Source organism: Tachysurus vachellii, chromosome 11 (assembly GCF_030014155.1).
Source record: "Tachysurus vachellii isolate PV-2020 chromosome 11, HZAU_Pvac_v1, whole genome shotgun sequence".
NCBI lineage: Eukaryota > Metazoa > Chordata > Actinopteri > Siluriformes > Bagridae > Tachysurus > Tachysurus vachellii.
The window spans coordinates 20,656,858-20,673,815 of record NC_083470.1 but is presented as its reverse complement, the minus strand read 5'-3'; the positions used below and the strand labels follow the sequence as shown (position 1 = coordinate 20,673,815).

The window sequence follows — 16,958 nt, the reverse complement described above, 5'->3', positions numbered from 1 at the left end:
CACCCCACACACACACACACACACACATAATATATATAATATCTGCTGACACATGCAAACAGGAATGCACAGTAAGTCAAGCTTATACAGAAAACAGTGTCACCTTTATATAATCAGTTTTATTTTCATGTTTTAAGGTAGCGAAATATCCCAAGGTATGTAACGAAACATAAAAATAGCTCTAATATATTACAGTAACAGGGAGCAGTGCTGGATTAGGCACAAATCAGGAAGAGGAAACAAGCAAATAATTAGTAAAAATAACACGTTAACAGAGTACATTAGATGAGCATATGAACCTTTAACTCTTTTACTATCTGCTTTTATAATACAGTGGGCACCATAATATACTATCAGCTGAAGTGAAAAGTTAAACGTATGTAAAAAATAATAAAAAAATCAAAACATGGTCCATCTGTCTGATTCACAAACCTTATTCTGGGTTGGGAAAAACACCCTAATGTGCTGTTAAATTATCTTTGGTACAATCTTTAACATAAAAAAAAAACAACTTCTGTGCATTATGTGTGTCAGCCATCATAATAAGGGCTTTTTTTTTTATTTTAACATTAATGACTAAGTTTAAGTTTCCTGCTGTATTTAGAGAGCACAGTATATAATACTCTAATACACATTTCCCACGATACATGAGCATGTTCACCGCTAGGGGGCACAAACTAACCCTGTGCAACCACTAGATAATATGGTACCTGTTTTGTATTAAACTTACTATGATTATATTTCCTATCAGAAGCAAAAGTCTTGATTTGACCATCTGGGAACTGGTTCGATCTGGTTCTCTGGTTCCGATTCCTGCAATGCTCAATTATGATTTTGAGCAGATTTGTACTTTGGATATAATTTACTGTGTGTGTGTCCTGTTTAGGACTGTGCTCACTAAATAAAGCTATGCAGCAACAAAGTCAGTTATATACAGATGGCCACATCCAGCAAGACATCTTAAATACTGTATGAAAATGTTTGTGGTCTGTTTATCCTTCAGAATTACTTGTCATAGGTTAGTTGTGTATGCAAATTAAAAAAAAAAAAAGTCAGACCTGGGTAGGATAGTGTTTGCCAAGTAGGCTTTAAAAAAACCTCTACCCACATAGGATAGGTTTCTTTTATAACAATAATTAAAAAAAAACAATGCACATTTTACTTTGTCTAAAAATATGTTTTGCATCAAAATTCACCCTTACCGTTATAGGTACTTTATAGGAACTCCGCTTTTTTTTTTTTTTTTTTTTTTTTAAATAAGAGATACAGTTCAACTGTAAATATAATGTTCTTAAGTTTCATGTGGTCCAGCAAATGTGATTGCCAGGAAGAAACATTGCACAAGATCATGCGAGTCTACAGATACATCATTTTCTAGCAAGTCAGTGCTGTGTTGCTTGTTTGGTTGCATTGTAAGAAACCAAAAACACTGCGAGTTTCCCAAATGATCGTAGTGTGATCCCAAAGCTACAAGCTGTTGTGAGTTCCAAATAAACAAAGTCCATGTTCAGTCCGAACAAATCAAAGCTCACCTGCACATCAATCCACTGGGGGAAAACGTGATGAACCCCAAAACATTCAATATAAAAGTCTGAGTTAAGACATTCTTTGGTTCTCAGATCAGTGACCCGCATCTTTAAAAGAGCTACAGGGGTATTGATTGTCCTCTCTGCACCAGACAAAAATCCACAGATGCCTTTCATAACTAATAATACAAACAATAAGTGTAATATAATGCAATAAATGGCCTAACACTGTGTGTAAATGAAATATCTGGAACAAAAAACATTATTACATATAAACGTAATGCAAACAATGTTAGTTTTTCCTGTAAAAGGTATTTAATGCTGCAGATATTCACTTCTCGCCAGTTTTAGAGCTGGCAGCCCATCACTCTGAGGGCCATGTCTTTCTAGGACTGGATGGACTCCTAGGGTTTACTCTGGGGGACACCTAAAACATAAAAACAAGATACATAACTAACCCAATGGTGTGATTAAAGAACCTCAAAATCCCAAACTTCTATGCAGTACTTGATCATTCAAATACTTGACGCATTAGCATGACTGAGCAGAAGTTCTTTTAACATGAGTGATCTAAAAGTTCAGCCGAGTTTAGGTTTGGTTTAAAAATCCGGATTTAAGTTATTTAATTAAAGCAATGTTCATCCCGTTAACTCAGCCAGGCTAAACTACCACATAATTGTTATGAACAAATTTGCACCACTATTATATAACAAGGTTTATACGCTGAAGCCATAACAGGAATGTTTGCAGATTTTCCCCGACAATAAACATAAATATAAATGGTTAGAAATAACATGAATGAATGAAAATTCTGGTGCATGAGGAATAAAAGACATCAGGATGTGCTGTTATTGCAAAATAATCAACTTTTCATTTAAAATGCTTTGTTCTGTACCCTATTGCACAGTTAGTTTTAAGCTGCACTGCGAACAAACTCTCTGCTGTTAATCCTGTAGCCATGTTTCTGTTCTGATGTGCATCAGGTTGCAGGGTAACCCACAAGTTGAAGCATTTCTTGTACAACTAAGAAATCTGAGACACGACTAAGGTTGGATTATGAGCAGGTCTGGTATGAGATGTCTGGTATAGTGATGAGCTACTTACATCAGACTGAGCTTTAGAGTAGTTCATGTGGGCGTACAGTAGCACTGCAATGTCATTGTGAGATGCCTCCAGGGCAATAGACAGGGCATTGCTGCCATCCTAAAGTCAAGAAGCAATTCCACCATTATATTCTGTGAAAATGGTCAAAGTTTCTAAACATAAAAACAAGCTCAAGCTTGGTATGAACCCAATTTCAGTGAACCAATAAAATGCTTGCCTAAAAGTCACATCTTGGATAGTATTTGGGAAGATTGTGTGCACTTACGTTGTCTACGATGGCAATGTCACAGCCAGGCTGCTCGAGCAGCAGAGAGACGATCTCGGCACGCCCGTGCTCGCTGGCACACATGAGGGCTGTGGAGCCCTCATCATCCTGTATGTTCACATTGGCACCGCACTCGAGTAGAGCTCGCACCATCTCCTGCCTCCCATGGCTCACTGCCAGCATGAGTGCAGTCTGACCAGCCTAGACAAAGCCAAGCCACAAAGACGCAGCACAAAAACATATATTTTACCCAAATAAAGATGATGTAGTGTGGGCTGACGATAAGTGGCGTTTATGGTTTGAGTTACGATAATCTTATCTCGATTGTGATAGCAGGATTCAAGCAAATCTTAAACAAGTAGAAACTCACCTGGCTTGCCTTGGCATTGACGTTGCCCATACTGAATAGTTTCTTGACTACCAACAAGTCTTCCTCTTCTTTCACTGCTGATAATGCTGCCAGCATCACAGCGGTATACCCTGCCTTGTTCTGCTTATCCACATTGCACACACCTACACAACACGCAAGTAAAATATTCCAGTCTATCAGTAAGTAACAGACTATTCATTCCAGTAGAATCTAATCTAGAAATATGCTGCACGTGTTAAGTCGATGTGAATAACTTAGAAACACGATGACCTGTGTCGAGCAGTAGTCCGACGATGGTGAAATTGGAATGGGAAACACTGTAATGCAAAGCTGTGTTGCCGTTGCCGTCGGTCATGTTGACTACGTGCAGCAACAGAGCAGGAGAAAGCTCTGAGAAAGCCATCAGGTAGTTGGAGACTCGGGATGTCTGTGCCGACTTCGCACTGGACACTCTGAACCATTCCAGTTGCACAGTGTGGGTGCTGGACAGCTGCAGCAGTTACATATATGTCTTTAATGTTTTGACACTTTAAAAAAAAACAAAAACAAAAAAAAAATAAAACTGGAATTTCACTGTAACTGTATATACAGCAGGCCTACCAGTTCTTTACTCTTTGTTGTTTGGGCACCATCATTAAGGTGGGTCTTTAAAATGAGGCAAGCCTCACGCATTTTTGAACTCAGTTCAAACCTGCAAGAAAGCAGCTGGCATGTTTAAAATGAAGATAACAAGGTAAACATTTTCAGAGTTCACAGAGTAAAATAGAACAGCACAAGTGGGTACTTATCAAGCTCCACAGGCCTGAGCAGATAGCCTTCATTGCTAGTACACATCAGTGCCAATAACAGCTTGGTGCTCCAAGGGCAAGTTTTTTGGATCGCTTCTCGTCATTCTATTTATAAACTGCACGCTATATGCACGCTATAATAGTTATTTATGACTAATTAAAATATTTACAACAGTTGGTTATAACCCGCAAAATGTGCAAAAGGGGAGGGTCGAGTCTTTTGTTTGGCTGGTTTATATTAGGGAACATTTCAGAGGGATGTGCACATTTACATTTTTGTTCAAAATATCTATAATAACCTACTTCTCCTTTAGTACTTCAGCATGTTCCTTAACACCATCTGTCACAGCTGCTATGTTTTCATCACTATCACTTTCGTCCAAATTAATGTTCCTTTCTTCATCAGAAGTATCCTCTAGAGCTGCGGCCTCTTCGTCACTGCTGTCTGAGCACCCGCCGTCAGAGGAGCTTCCATCCTCCTCCTCCTCCTCTTCACTAGATGTTGACTCGTAACTGAGCCAAATGAAAAATTATTAAGTAATTGTAATAATTGTAAACAAAAATGATAAGTAAAAAAAGAAAGGCTTTGAAATAGATTTAAAAAAAAAAAAAGCATTTTACTGTGAACATCTATGTTAATAGTGAATCCACTCACCCTCCATTGAGAATCCCTACAAACTTTAAGCTTTTTTTGCCACTGCTGCAAGCAGCACTTGAGCCACTCCCATCCTTTCTCTTCATGATGGATTTCAGGGGGCCTGTAGCTTTCATTGGAGACATTTAATTCAAGTCACCCTTCTACTACAACCAGTTCTCTGATGATGACCCATTTAAAACAAGTTGTGTGTTGAACAAAGACTTTGTTCATACTCACCATCAGCAGAGACAGACTGTTCCTGATAGTCTTGTTTGTCAGCGCTAAAAAGGTCTTCACACTGAATACCTGTGCTGACCTGGATTACGGCCACCTTTTTATTTGATGCTTCCACAAAGTCCGTTTGACTGCTCTGATCAATTTTAGTCACTGGAAAGTCTGCAACGGAAACCCCAACTCCTACAGACGTTTTGGAGCAAAGCTCAGTTCCCACTATCACATCAGCGGTCTCTGGTTTTACAAGTGTCTCTTTTTCTAGCATGATCTTTGACGTTCTCGCCATCTCCAGAGCCCTTAATTCCTCAAGGTCCTCATTGGCCTGGGTTAACCTTCTCTCAAGGAGATGGACTGACTCTTGCTGACACTTAATTGTCTCCTGCAGGTTGTCTATTTCTTGTTCAGTCTCACTTGATAGCCCAAGTAACGACTCCATTACCCAGACCGCCACTTCATTTGTTGTGACTCCGGCCTGGACTTCTTCATCACAAACGGTCAATGGCTCAGTTTCCACACCTCTGTGACAGACATCAACAGCAGCCTCTACAGCTGCATCTTTTGCATCCTGAACCAGCACAATTTTAAGGGGAAAATCACTACCTACAGCTATGGATCTTTTCTCTATAGCCAATACAGGAAGTTCCTTTTCTTTTTCTCTGCAACTCATCTCTTGAATTGCACTGTTGGGATCTATAGACGATGACAAGTGTGCAGGTTCTACCAGAGCAGAGCTTTTTGCATTAACCAGAGCACTAAGTTCTTCTGTTTTCTTTTGGAGGGCATCAAGCAGCCTATTCTTTTCATCACGTAGCATGGACAGTTCTCTTTCAAGTGCAGGTACTCCTTTTACTTTTTCTTCCATCTCCCTGAGTTGTCTAAGGGCTAAGGCCATCTGTTCTCGTACTGTCTGAAGCTGCCCTGGGGGAAATGAAGACATTCCAGAGCTGGAGGCTGGGGTGCTTCTCCCAGAATTCTGAGGACTCAATCTGGTCCAGCCAACAGAATTGGGATTCTGCACAGCTGATGAAATCTGTAGTAGGTGACCATCTGTAGAGATCTGAGAAGGTACAGAATAGCTGCTATTTGATCCACAATCTTTGACACTGTCTGAAAGTATAGAGCCTATACCATTTGGGTACAGACTCTGCTCCTGCTGTAGTCGACGGCTTGTCTCTAGTAACGTTCTCTCTACCCTGGGGTTACGTGGAGGTGGGGGAGGTGGCATTTTTGCACAAGATGGTAGTGTGGGACTGATCACTGAAGATGGTGAAAGCGGCTGTGACCTGCTGACTGATGTAACATGGCTTCGAGAAGCAGGTGGAGGAAGGGCCCGGCCATCTTCACTGGTCGTTGACGCCAGTGATTCTGTAGAAGTCCAGCCACTGGTGCGACCCCCTACACTCCTCTGAGAAACTCGGTCACTACGTGATCCTCTCCTCGGGCTCATGTTCGCTCGGCGTAAAGTCTGACCGCTCTCTATTTCTTCCACATATTTAAGGAAATCAAGGTCGAGCTGGAATCCATATGGAGTCTGAACAGAATAGGATGCACCGTGTTCCATTTCCTCTTGAGTGGCACAGTGAAAAGGGGACCCCAGATCTGTGGGAAAATCACTGTAGTTAATACATTTGTAATCGCTTTTTAATGCTCTTTTATGTTTTATACTTAGAAAATTGGTGTATCTGCTATTCCCAGTGATCTCTCAAGACTGCTGAAACAGAAAGAATAGCAGCAAGCAGGAGCAGATCTGAAATGATCTTTTTAACCAGCTTGATTAAAAATGTAAACTACATATAAACAATCTGTATTGATTATATTTACATTTATTTTTAGATTTTTTTAGACTCACTCTGATTCCTGGCTTTTTGGACATCCTTTTGGACATTCCCCTTAATTCTGAGGGGACTTTTGCCCATAGTATACTGCACTGTCATATTTTGAATAGCTCCTCAAACCATACACTTCTTTTATTTGTAGGGAATAACAGAAATACTATAACTATCCTATTCGAACCTTATTTAAAAACTTACTCAATTTGGGGCTTATGTGCACAGACTGGGTCATCTTTTGGAATTTTCTGGTGCCCCTCCAGATGTCAATTCAGGACCTGTGAAAAGAAAAGATGGATAAATTACACATTACATTTAAATACAAACATCAGTAAATGTCAGGTAAAAGAAGGATAGGCCAGGATGAGGTGTAACAACGCTCTGTCAAATATCTGGAATGAACTGATTTGGTGAAAGGAAGCCTTACACTGCACCTCGCTACTTGCACTGCTCGACTGGTCCCACCATATCTCACGGTAAGAGGTAGACTCTCATGCCCCTTTTCCACCGAGGCAGTTCGAGTGCTGGTTCGGAGCCAGAGCCTAATTTAGAACCAGTTCTTTCTGTTTCGACCGCCAAAGCACCGGCTCTGAACCAGGAAAAGTGGTTCTTAAGTAGCACCAAAAAGTTACTGGTCTAGACTTAAGAACCGCTTGTGTCAGGGGCTGTGGGCGGGGCTACTGTTAGCGCATTTGATAATGTACCTTAAGTATACTAATGTTTAATACTTTTTTACTTTAAGCACACATGATAGTAAGTAGCTACATGCTAAGGCTAACTTTTTTCTGTGTTAATGAAAAATAACATTATGTACTTTCTCGGTTACAACCTCCGTTTTTACAGATTACATAGAGCTGCACGTACACGTTGGATTCGCTCCGTTTGGGTGTTAATGTAGGTTCACAAAGCCATGAGCATTAACAGTAAAGCAACATCCGCTATTGTTGATGTGTTTGTGTTTGCCGCTGCTGCGATAAAGTTGCTGGGACACCGTGACACGTATACAGTGACGTAAGACTCGGCTCTGTGATGGCTCTTTAGCCGGTGGAAAGACAAACCGGTTCTTAGAAGGTTTACCAGTGGAACCAACTTTGAACCAGCTCCAGTGCTAGCTCTGAACCAGCACCCGGTTCTTTTTGGTGGAAAAGGGGCATCAGAGACTCTTTTCTGTTCTGGCACAGAGGTGATGGAATAAACTTACCCTAGATGTCCAAACAGCTGAGTCACTGGCTATCGTTAAATGACGAGGAGTGAAGACCTTTTTCTAACTAAAACATTTTAATAAACTATTCTCCCTGTTTGTTCTAGGTATTCTTCTTTAGAAAAAAAGGCAGCTCACAACAGAGCTTCAGCTTGATGGTATCTTAGTGCACCAGTGTTGATTTATTCATTGATAGAGACTTCAAAACACTTTTGTCATTGCTCTGGATGAAGGGGTCGGCCAAATGCCGTAAATGTAAATATAAATTGAGGCCTTTGGTGTCACATAATCTTTATGTAAAAATCAAAGATGAGAAGTTTATTCAGCTCAGTTTTATATATTAAGTTGTTTTGTTTTTTTAATAAAGCCTTGACTTAATTGATGTCAAGCAGTTTTTGCAGGGCTCAAAAATTACACTTCAGACGACACGGTGCCCTCAAAGTATGCCTGCAATATATGTGGCACAGAGTGAAGCACGGCGTGTAACAGATTTAGCCAAGCTAGCTAATTTTAAGTCAGGTAGTATCAGTTTATCACACCAGGACTAAATTCACACCTCCCTGTAGTCACTTCCTGCCAGCCAACATTTCACTGCAGGGAATAACATCATCATAAAACCACAAACTAGTTGTAAATAAAGTCTGATTGAAAAGAATGAATTAACTAAATTATTATACTTCATTTATTTTCTAACTGTATATTTATATTTATCATTTATTATAATAGGAACAGATTTGTCTCCTTTGTGTTTTCTCTGTAACACCACAGAGACAGAGAGAGCGAGAAAGCGAGAGAGAGCGAGAAAGCGAGAGAGAGCGAGAAAGCGAGAGAGAGCGAGAGAGAGAGGAAAATGGAGTGTCCCAATGGGGAAAACTCTCCAACTTCCTGATGGCCAATCTGCCCATGAAATAACTCCATAAACTATCTGTGAAGGTCGACTGTAATCTTGATCATAAAACCAACAAGTGTCCCAAACTGAATGTATTCCTCCCTTGCAGCTTTTCATTCCTCATCAATGAGCCCTGACCATGATAAAGAGCTTACTGAAGATAAATGAAAGAAAAAATTTCCATTAATTTTCACTTTGTGCACAAACAAGCCATTTTAATTTACAGCGTAAATTTCTAAAACTCAGAAAGAATATGCTCGATAAATCTTTATCCTGGTCCTCACTGAAGCAGGTCCTGCTGTGAGCAGTCAGTGTTAATACTGAGAGGGGAAGTAATTCCAACAAGGGTTCAACATTTAATGTAGGAAAAAAAAAAAAAAAAAAAAAAAAAAAAAAACAACAACAAGCCAATAACAAACTATTTCTCTATACGGATATTATTACTTACAAGAAAATCATAAAAACTTGGTTCTATGGATGCAGAAAACACCGGAGTGCAGCTTGGATTGCTGACTGATCACATTTCAGTGCAATGCAGGTTTTACTTTTCAGTGTATAATGTTTACTGCAATGCCTTTTGTATATTGCCTTTTTATTTTTTTCACTGATGACTAATTTTTCTCTTCACCTGGTTCCTTCACAGTTTCAGCTATTACATTATTTGGTCTCCATCAAATCTTGGAAGGGTTTATTTTTTGCACATCTTTCTCCCTGGTCATTTTAATATGGATATGCCCTATTAAATCTTATACGCACTAAACCCACAGTGCTTTCTTTGTAAAGATTCATTCATTACACTGTGCTGAGGTTTTTTTTTTTTAACCTTACATAACATTCTACCATTTTTCATGTTAATGCTCTTTTTGTGGTTTTCTTTATGTTTGATTTTGTGGGTTTGTGTGTTTTAGAAGACCAGAGCTCCAATTAACAGAGTTGGAAAGAGGCGTCATGGAACCCCCCCACCCACACAGTCAGAAAAACAGAGGTGTAGAGAAAGGGGGGAAACATGTTATGCAGGCTGATCTGTTTTTGGACAGCCTTAGGCACATTCCACCACAACTTCCCGCTCACATCCTGCTAATGTGACCAGGCTTCAACTTGTAATTTGTGCACAGACAGACTGTAGGTGGCTATACATAAAAAATAAACAGAGGAAAAAAAAAACATGAATGGAGAAAATACTGGTGCCAAAAAAAAGACTACAGTCTAAATACTCTGAAGAATCTGAATAATTTAAAACCCTACTTCCTTGGCTGTAACAAGGCAGAATTATGCTTTGTTACTTGAGCAACACTAGGTTCACGACCTCTCTTAGTGCTCGGAATCTGTGGAGTTGGTCATGCTTGACTATTTTACTGTGTGTCAGATTGCTTCCAGGACTATCAGTTTGCTGAACACCCAATCTCACTATCTTTGAGAAGACATCTCACAGTGTTTACAAAGCCTGGTGATAAGCGCCTAATTACAGGGAAGAGAAAGAAAGAGAGAGGAAAAAAAAAAAAAAAGAAGCCACCACACATTCCTCTTAGACTCCCATTTCACATCACACGAAGGTGGAAATTTCTGACAAACAACAAAAAGAAAGAAAAGATTTCCACAGCTTAACTGGGTAATTCAAATAAAAATCACAATCTGAACAACTGAGTTGGTTTTAAAGTGAAGAGAAATCAGACACACTAATTGCAAGTCATTTAGGAAGAACTAGAGTCCCAAATATTAGTGAAGTAATATAATCTTATTAGTAACTGAGTGCAACTACGCATCTAGCACATGGCAGGATGGGTTGACCATTCAACAAAAACCCACCATTTTGAATTCTGAGGCTGGGAATTGCCAGAGACGTCATTCTATTACAGATATTCAGTGGGAAGGATTGGATTAATGTGAGTCATGTTTTCAAAACATGACCTCATGGTCCACCCTCCCATTTCCCCCAGAGGGATGTTGTCAATCAGACAGTATGGGCATTAAACATAACAGCTTCAAGAACTTAAACAAAGACTGACCACGAACAGAGTCATAAAAGTCTTAATCTGTGCACAGAAACAGAAGGATGCATACTTTATTGTCTTTTACGCTCTTATTCAACCTAGCACAGCAGCACATATGCAGTTTCCTGAAGGGAAGTGGATTTGATAAGGCCCCCAGGAGGCCCCCCATTGTCTTACAGCACTGTGACAGACAAGCAACTGATCAATGGGCCACAAGCTGCTTCCTCAAAACCACACAGGGATTTATAAACAAGGAAATGAAGCACACAAATCACACTTGCATGCTGTCACACCCAAGAATCAGCTGACTTTCCATAAATAAAAATAAATAAATAAATCACATTATTAAATTCCATTTATACCCCAGAGTGACTGAACCTTAAGTCCGAGGGTGGGGATTAATGATCTAGACCAGCAAGGCTCTGGTAGTTGATTCAGCTGGAACATAAGTGATAAGTTTATATTACTCCCATTTCCACATTTACTTTCATTGGATGCTACACATCACAATTACATATTACGTAATGTACTAACATTTGTATATTAATAACCCACAGTAGACGTCAATATATTTGCCAATTTGTTAGGACGTGTTTCTTGCAAGCCAGACAATCAGAATGTAATGCCTTCAGCATGTAGTCTCCATAAGAATTCCCAACCAGAATTAAAAAAAAAAAAAATCTCTTGATTTTCTGCGTAATACAAAGACACATTGAACACTATATAATGAACCATTATGCTGCTTCCTTGACAAAAGTTCTGAAGTCTCCTTGTTTGGCTTTCCAGTTCTGTCCTCCATCTACACAAGGAGCTAGAAGCAGTACAGAGGGATCGGATAGAAACTGGATTCAGATTTCCTTGGTTAAAGTCATACTTTTAATTATTCCTCAGTAAATAAATACTTAGCTGAGAAAGACAAGATGAGCTTCAAATGGCGACAGGAAAATTATATAAAAGTCGATCTTGTAGGCTTTAAATAAAACAGAGGCCAAAAAATGAATTTTACGCCTGTTTTGTCGTGCCCATGTTCAGCATTTAACTTCTTGGTCATGTCACACTCCACAGTGGTGTTAATGACTCATGAAAGGAGACAATAAGTGCTTTAGGAATTTGTAGCAAATCATAAGCATCATAAAAAAAAATGAACATTAACAGCACATTACATGCCAAGACCTTGTGAAAGGTTAGCCGAAACAGGACGGATCTAGCAGTGAGAATTCGGATGTAAACTCCATTCTTTAAACAGATGAGCACAGTACTAACGTAAATCAGTTAAAAAAAAACACAAGCGTAACTGTTCATGGTCACATAGCATCATAAATGAGACTTGGAAATCCTGTTTTAATGAAATACTGAATTAATTTGATGCTGTATTTAGATATTGTCTTGTTCTTTTAACTAGTACCTTGGATATTATCTTGATCTATTAAATTGTTCAGGTTCAGAGTGTCATAAAGAGTATTTTGGTAAACGCAGCTCAACTTAAAATTTGCCTTCATATTCCTGTTGGTTGATGCAAGTACATTTAATTCTCCTGAGCACATTTGCGATTCACAATAACGCAAAGGCAATCCATCTAGGGCAAGACATAACAGTCAGGTCACAGTAACAGTAACACGTTCTGAACAAACCATGTCTCTTGTGAGTAGGGATGATCAATCCATGATCAACAGAAAATGAACAATAGTTTTTTTTCTGTGAAGAAACAAGGTGCAAGTTATAAGTGAAACGGACGATGCCTCTTGTTCGTCAAAAAAGCCTTTTTCTTCTTTCATCTTGGCTCTACCTGACCCTTTAATCACCTCGAAGCTGCACCAGCTGAGTGCAGCTTCGTGGTGTTAATAAACATATCTGAACTATGGCAGTTTTAACATTAATAAGTCAAATAAGTTTATATGTATTATATATTTTTTTAAGTTAGCACAGGCCAAATGAAACAAGTCTGCAAGCCGTGTGTTTGACACGTGACATAACACTTCCTTTGGATTATCTAAACACGCTTCAAGACAATTAGGTTGTCAGTCGGAAGCTTTCTCCTCTGTACGCTACTACCTCTGGTGCTGGCACTTAGTGTGCAAGTAGATGTAGAGCTAATTAGGAATATAAGATTCATAACTATTCAGCTTTAGCACACTTTGAAAGTATGAATATTAAATGTTTGAATATTTTCTTTATGCCGCTTTCTGTATCTATGATTATATTAAAACAGCGGAGTCCAAACTATAGGTTGAAAGATGGACAGACATCATCGTATCGTATCATATATATGGTATTTGAGGAAAAACGGAAGATGGTGAAGACTTGGAATTTTTCATTTTTAGGAGTTAAAGCCGTGTCAGGATTCAAGTAACGTGCAAAGTTGCCTGGAACTGAAAAGACAAAACATCCACTTTTACAAACAACAGTTCTTCCTACACAACTAGGACAAGTATTTTTGCCTTTTCCTCTGGTTCTTGTGAGTGTTGCTCTTTGTAACATTCTGCTATGAGAAAACCGCAGAACTCAGCCAAAGACACGTCAGACAACAGATTTTAAACATGGTTTCAGACTTAACCGTCTGTGTGGCACAAACCAGGCACACAAGCAAGTCCAGTGTTACGTTAGTGACACAGGAACTCACTGAATTGAGAGGGACAAACTATTCAAATGATGAAATAATAATAAAAACAAATGTTAAAAAAATACCCCTCTAGCACAACTCCCACAGATCACATACACAGCTAAAAACAATGCAAAATGACTGAGCAACACCATTTCCTTTAAAATGCAATCAGAACAGTTTTCGCTAAAATGAAAGACTGCTCGATTTATGTACATCATCAGAAAACTGAAGGAAACAAGTCTGACAAACAGATTAATACTGTACATGTAGCTATGGTTAGGCACACATGCAGGAAAGCTAAAGCAGAGGCTTAGAATTTTATTTTTTATTTTCCTTATTTTCAACTGGATTTATGGAAACTTTTTCTTCTATAAGCACAGGGCAAAAATTAAATAAAAACCTTCAGATGTTTTAATAGCCACATATTCAATACATGGTCCAGTGTACTGACTCCTGACAAGTTGTATCCCTTTTAAGCATAGTTTTGTATGAAAACAGATGTAATGTGATGGATATATAGCTGGGAGTTCTGTATGAAGCTTTACACGATTATAATCTTTAACTGGAATAAAAAAAATGAAGAATTGTCTATTTCCCAAAGAAATATTCCTGTTTCCACAGCTGCAAATAGTCCAGTTAATAAACACCTGGTGGCCAGTAACCTCCACAGGGGGGACATTACGGAGAAAAACAAGCAAGAGGATTTCTAAAGAAGTGACATTAACATATCGGTAGATTAAGTAAGAAACAACCGTTCTATAAAGACATGCCAAAAATGACACACTTGTGCTATTCTCACAAAATAATACGATGAAAAACATAACCAGCACAAAACGTGCAAAGCAGTGAGCATGGAAACTATCCTGGAACAAACTTAAAAAAGTGTCTCCTGTAAAAGATACGAGGTACTTAGCCTGCTGAGGGATCCCTCATTAACAGAGCTAAAGTATGGAGGAAATAAGAGTATAAACTGGTAGACAGATGCATGGCACTGACACTAAGCAGGGTTAAATACCTACAAAATCAATAAAACCACCACTGCTCGCTTGCTCATGTGTAAACTGTGCACCTGAGAATATGAGAAAATCGGTGGAGAGTCAACTATTAATGGTCTTGTATGCCAGGTGTCCAACACCTACTGAACGTGTTAATGACCTGATGATTCAAATCAGGTGAGTGTGTGTTTTCAGGCTTGCTCTTTCACTGTGCCTTGTTGCTCAACGTTACATGAGCTACTCTGCAGGATATTGCGAGCTGATCTAATTAATTGTAAGACTGAATTAACATACAGCTTCACAGCATCGGCATGTGGCACAATGGAGTACTAGCACTTACTTCATCCATTGGATTTATGAGTGATTCTTTTATCTTGTATCAACTCCCAGGCCACAGGATCCCAGCCTGGTTCCTGGTGTACCTCCTTTTTGTCCTGCACATTTTACTATTTTGCTTGCTTTGACTCAGAAAGCACTGTTAAATAGCTAGATTATTTGGGGAAACACTGAAATGTGCTGGACAGTGTTAAGATCCAGTGGCAGAAAATCATCTACCACAAAAAGAGGTATGGAGGAGGGCAACACGGCTGTGCAAATGGGGACACTGCCATCCTACAGATCTAGCTTTTCTTTTTCAAACCAGACCTTGGGTTAACTGCCTGTGTATGATTTCTGCAGGGGTTTCCTCTCACCGCCCGAAAAGACAGCACCCGCAGATAAACCGCACGTAGGTGCAATGTGTGTTGTGTACGCATGCTGCCTTGCAATGGACTGCCATACCTTCCTGGGTGTATCCCTGCCTCATGCCCAGCGATGACAGTGCTTAAGTCTTTAGACTGCTGTTTCAGCCAGATTAAATGCCACCACAGCCACAGCTGGGTTCATGCGAAAGATCATAAAGTTGCCAGTCAGCGCTAAAAGTTGTAAACTGCTTTGTCAGGCAAATGCAAATGTAGATGTAATTAACTTGATGGAATTGAAACCTCCAGGATCTGAGATGAGGGATCACTCACCCCTGCAGAGGGGAAAATGCAGGAGAAGGGCAGTGAACTAAGAAGGAACCATAAATAGACGCACAGGACATAAGGCATATAGAAGCTCACTGTTCAGGGGGAAATTTCAGTTCTCACTTCCAGTTGACATCTTAACATTTTTAATATAAACACTTGGCCCCTTTGTTTCCAGGATTAGTGAAACACATTGTTCCTTAACTGTAACTTTTCGTGCCCAGTGCACAGGTTTTAAACTTATTATAGGTCAGTGGCCATTGTCTAATCCTGAAGAATGTCTCTCTTTTTCTGTTTTCCACCATAATTTCACGTTTTCCACCATACTAGCAAACACTCTTGGACTGCGTACAGCAGAAAAACTTTAAAATAAAATTGCATTAGTATCGCGTTGTATTTGCAATGACTCATTGACTCCATTTTTTTATACATAATCATTAAATTGAATTAAACATAATGTCACGAGGGCGCGTCTCGCGCACTAATATCACAACGTCTCGAGCCATTCCTTGTTCCCTCAGAAAAACAACAACAAATAATATTGTGAACTAATTCACCTTTTCTTTAGCCTTATTACAAATAAACAGTCTGTGGTGACTCGGCTGTGTTCATGTGCTGATTATTGAGGAATATATATTAAATCAGGAGTTCTAATACGACTCAATAAAAACAGTGGGAGATTTATTTTTGGAGTTTTAGGCAACTTGATAAGGTCCCGATGAGGTGAAGGGACATTTTAGTATCTCTGAAGCCTAACCCGAGTTTATAATAACGGTTTCATTTCTAAAAAAAAACTGAATAATAAGTAATTCACCTCATAACACGTAGGCGAAGCACGTTAATGCTCTCGCGCTTGTAAATGTTACTCAAGTTAGCGTCAAGCTAACACGCCTTCGGTAAACTCCCTGAAAGTTGTTAAATGAAAGGAATAAAATTATTCTTACCCACTGAATGAGTCGTGTCTTGTCTTAAAAATCAGGGTAAATGTGTGTTTTTAGTTGTTTTTTTTCCCCCCAGACAGGAATTAGGCGTACAAGTAGCGTTTGTGTTGATTGTAGGCTTGTGATTGACGGGAAGAAGATCCAATCAGGAGTAAGTTTGGATGAAGGCGGGATTGTGGTGGTGTATCCCACGGCATACAGACACGACTAGGACGATATATCGATTCTAGTACATCGGCGATACTTCTTGTACGAATACATTGGTATCGACGTTTTAACTGAGTTTCAAAGCCGAAAATGCACTGTACAAAACAAATTGTCTACTGAAAAGTAAATAAATAAATACATAAATAAATAAATATGTAGGCTATTGGCATGCTGTTGTTTTTTTGTTTTGTTTACACTGCTCAATTCGACACTATTTATTTGTATATCACTTTCCACATTTCACTCTAAATGAGGTAGAATCACATCATGAGAATTCATCTAACATTTGTAAACATCTAATTACAGTAACTGTATTGTGACAACACTCACCATGATGATTAGTTTATGTTTATAATATATAAACTTAAATGG

General features: G+C 39.1%; 1 protein-coding gene across 2 annotated transcripts; it reads right to left on the bottom strand.

The window, feature by feature from the left end:
* Positions 1–99: 99 nt before the first annotated feature.
* On the bottom strand, positions 100–16,528 carry kank3 (KN motif and ankyrin repeat domains 3). 2 transcript variants are annotated; one of them, XM_060882492.1, is made up of 11 exons: positions 16,383–16,528; positions 6,955–7,031; positions 4,928–6,523; positions 4,709–4,817; positions 4,357–4,566; positions 3,866–3,956; positions 3,536–3,755; positions 3,266–3,408; positions 2,896–3,096; positions 2,631–2,729; positions 100–1,953 (listed from the first exon to the last, which is right to left on the bottom strand). In XM_060882492.1, the coding sequence occupies exons 2-11, from the start codon at positions 6,986–6,988 to the stop codon at positions 1,891–1,893; spliced, it is 2,766 nt and encodes a 921-aa protein (XP_060738475.1). In that variant the 5' UTR covers positions 6,989–7,031; positions 16,383–16,528; the 3' UTR covers positions 100–1,890. The 2 variants fall into 2 exon arrangements, with proteins under 2 accessions (XP_060738475.1, XP_060738476.1); XM_060882493.1 differs by having other exon boundaries at positions 4,709–4,811.
* Positions 16,529–16,958: the final 430 nt, after the last annotated feature.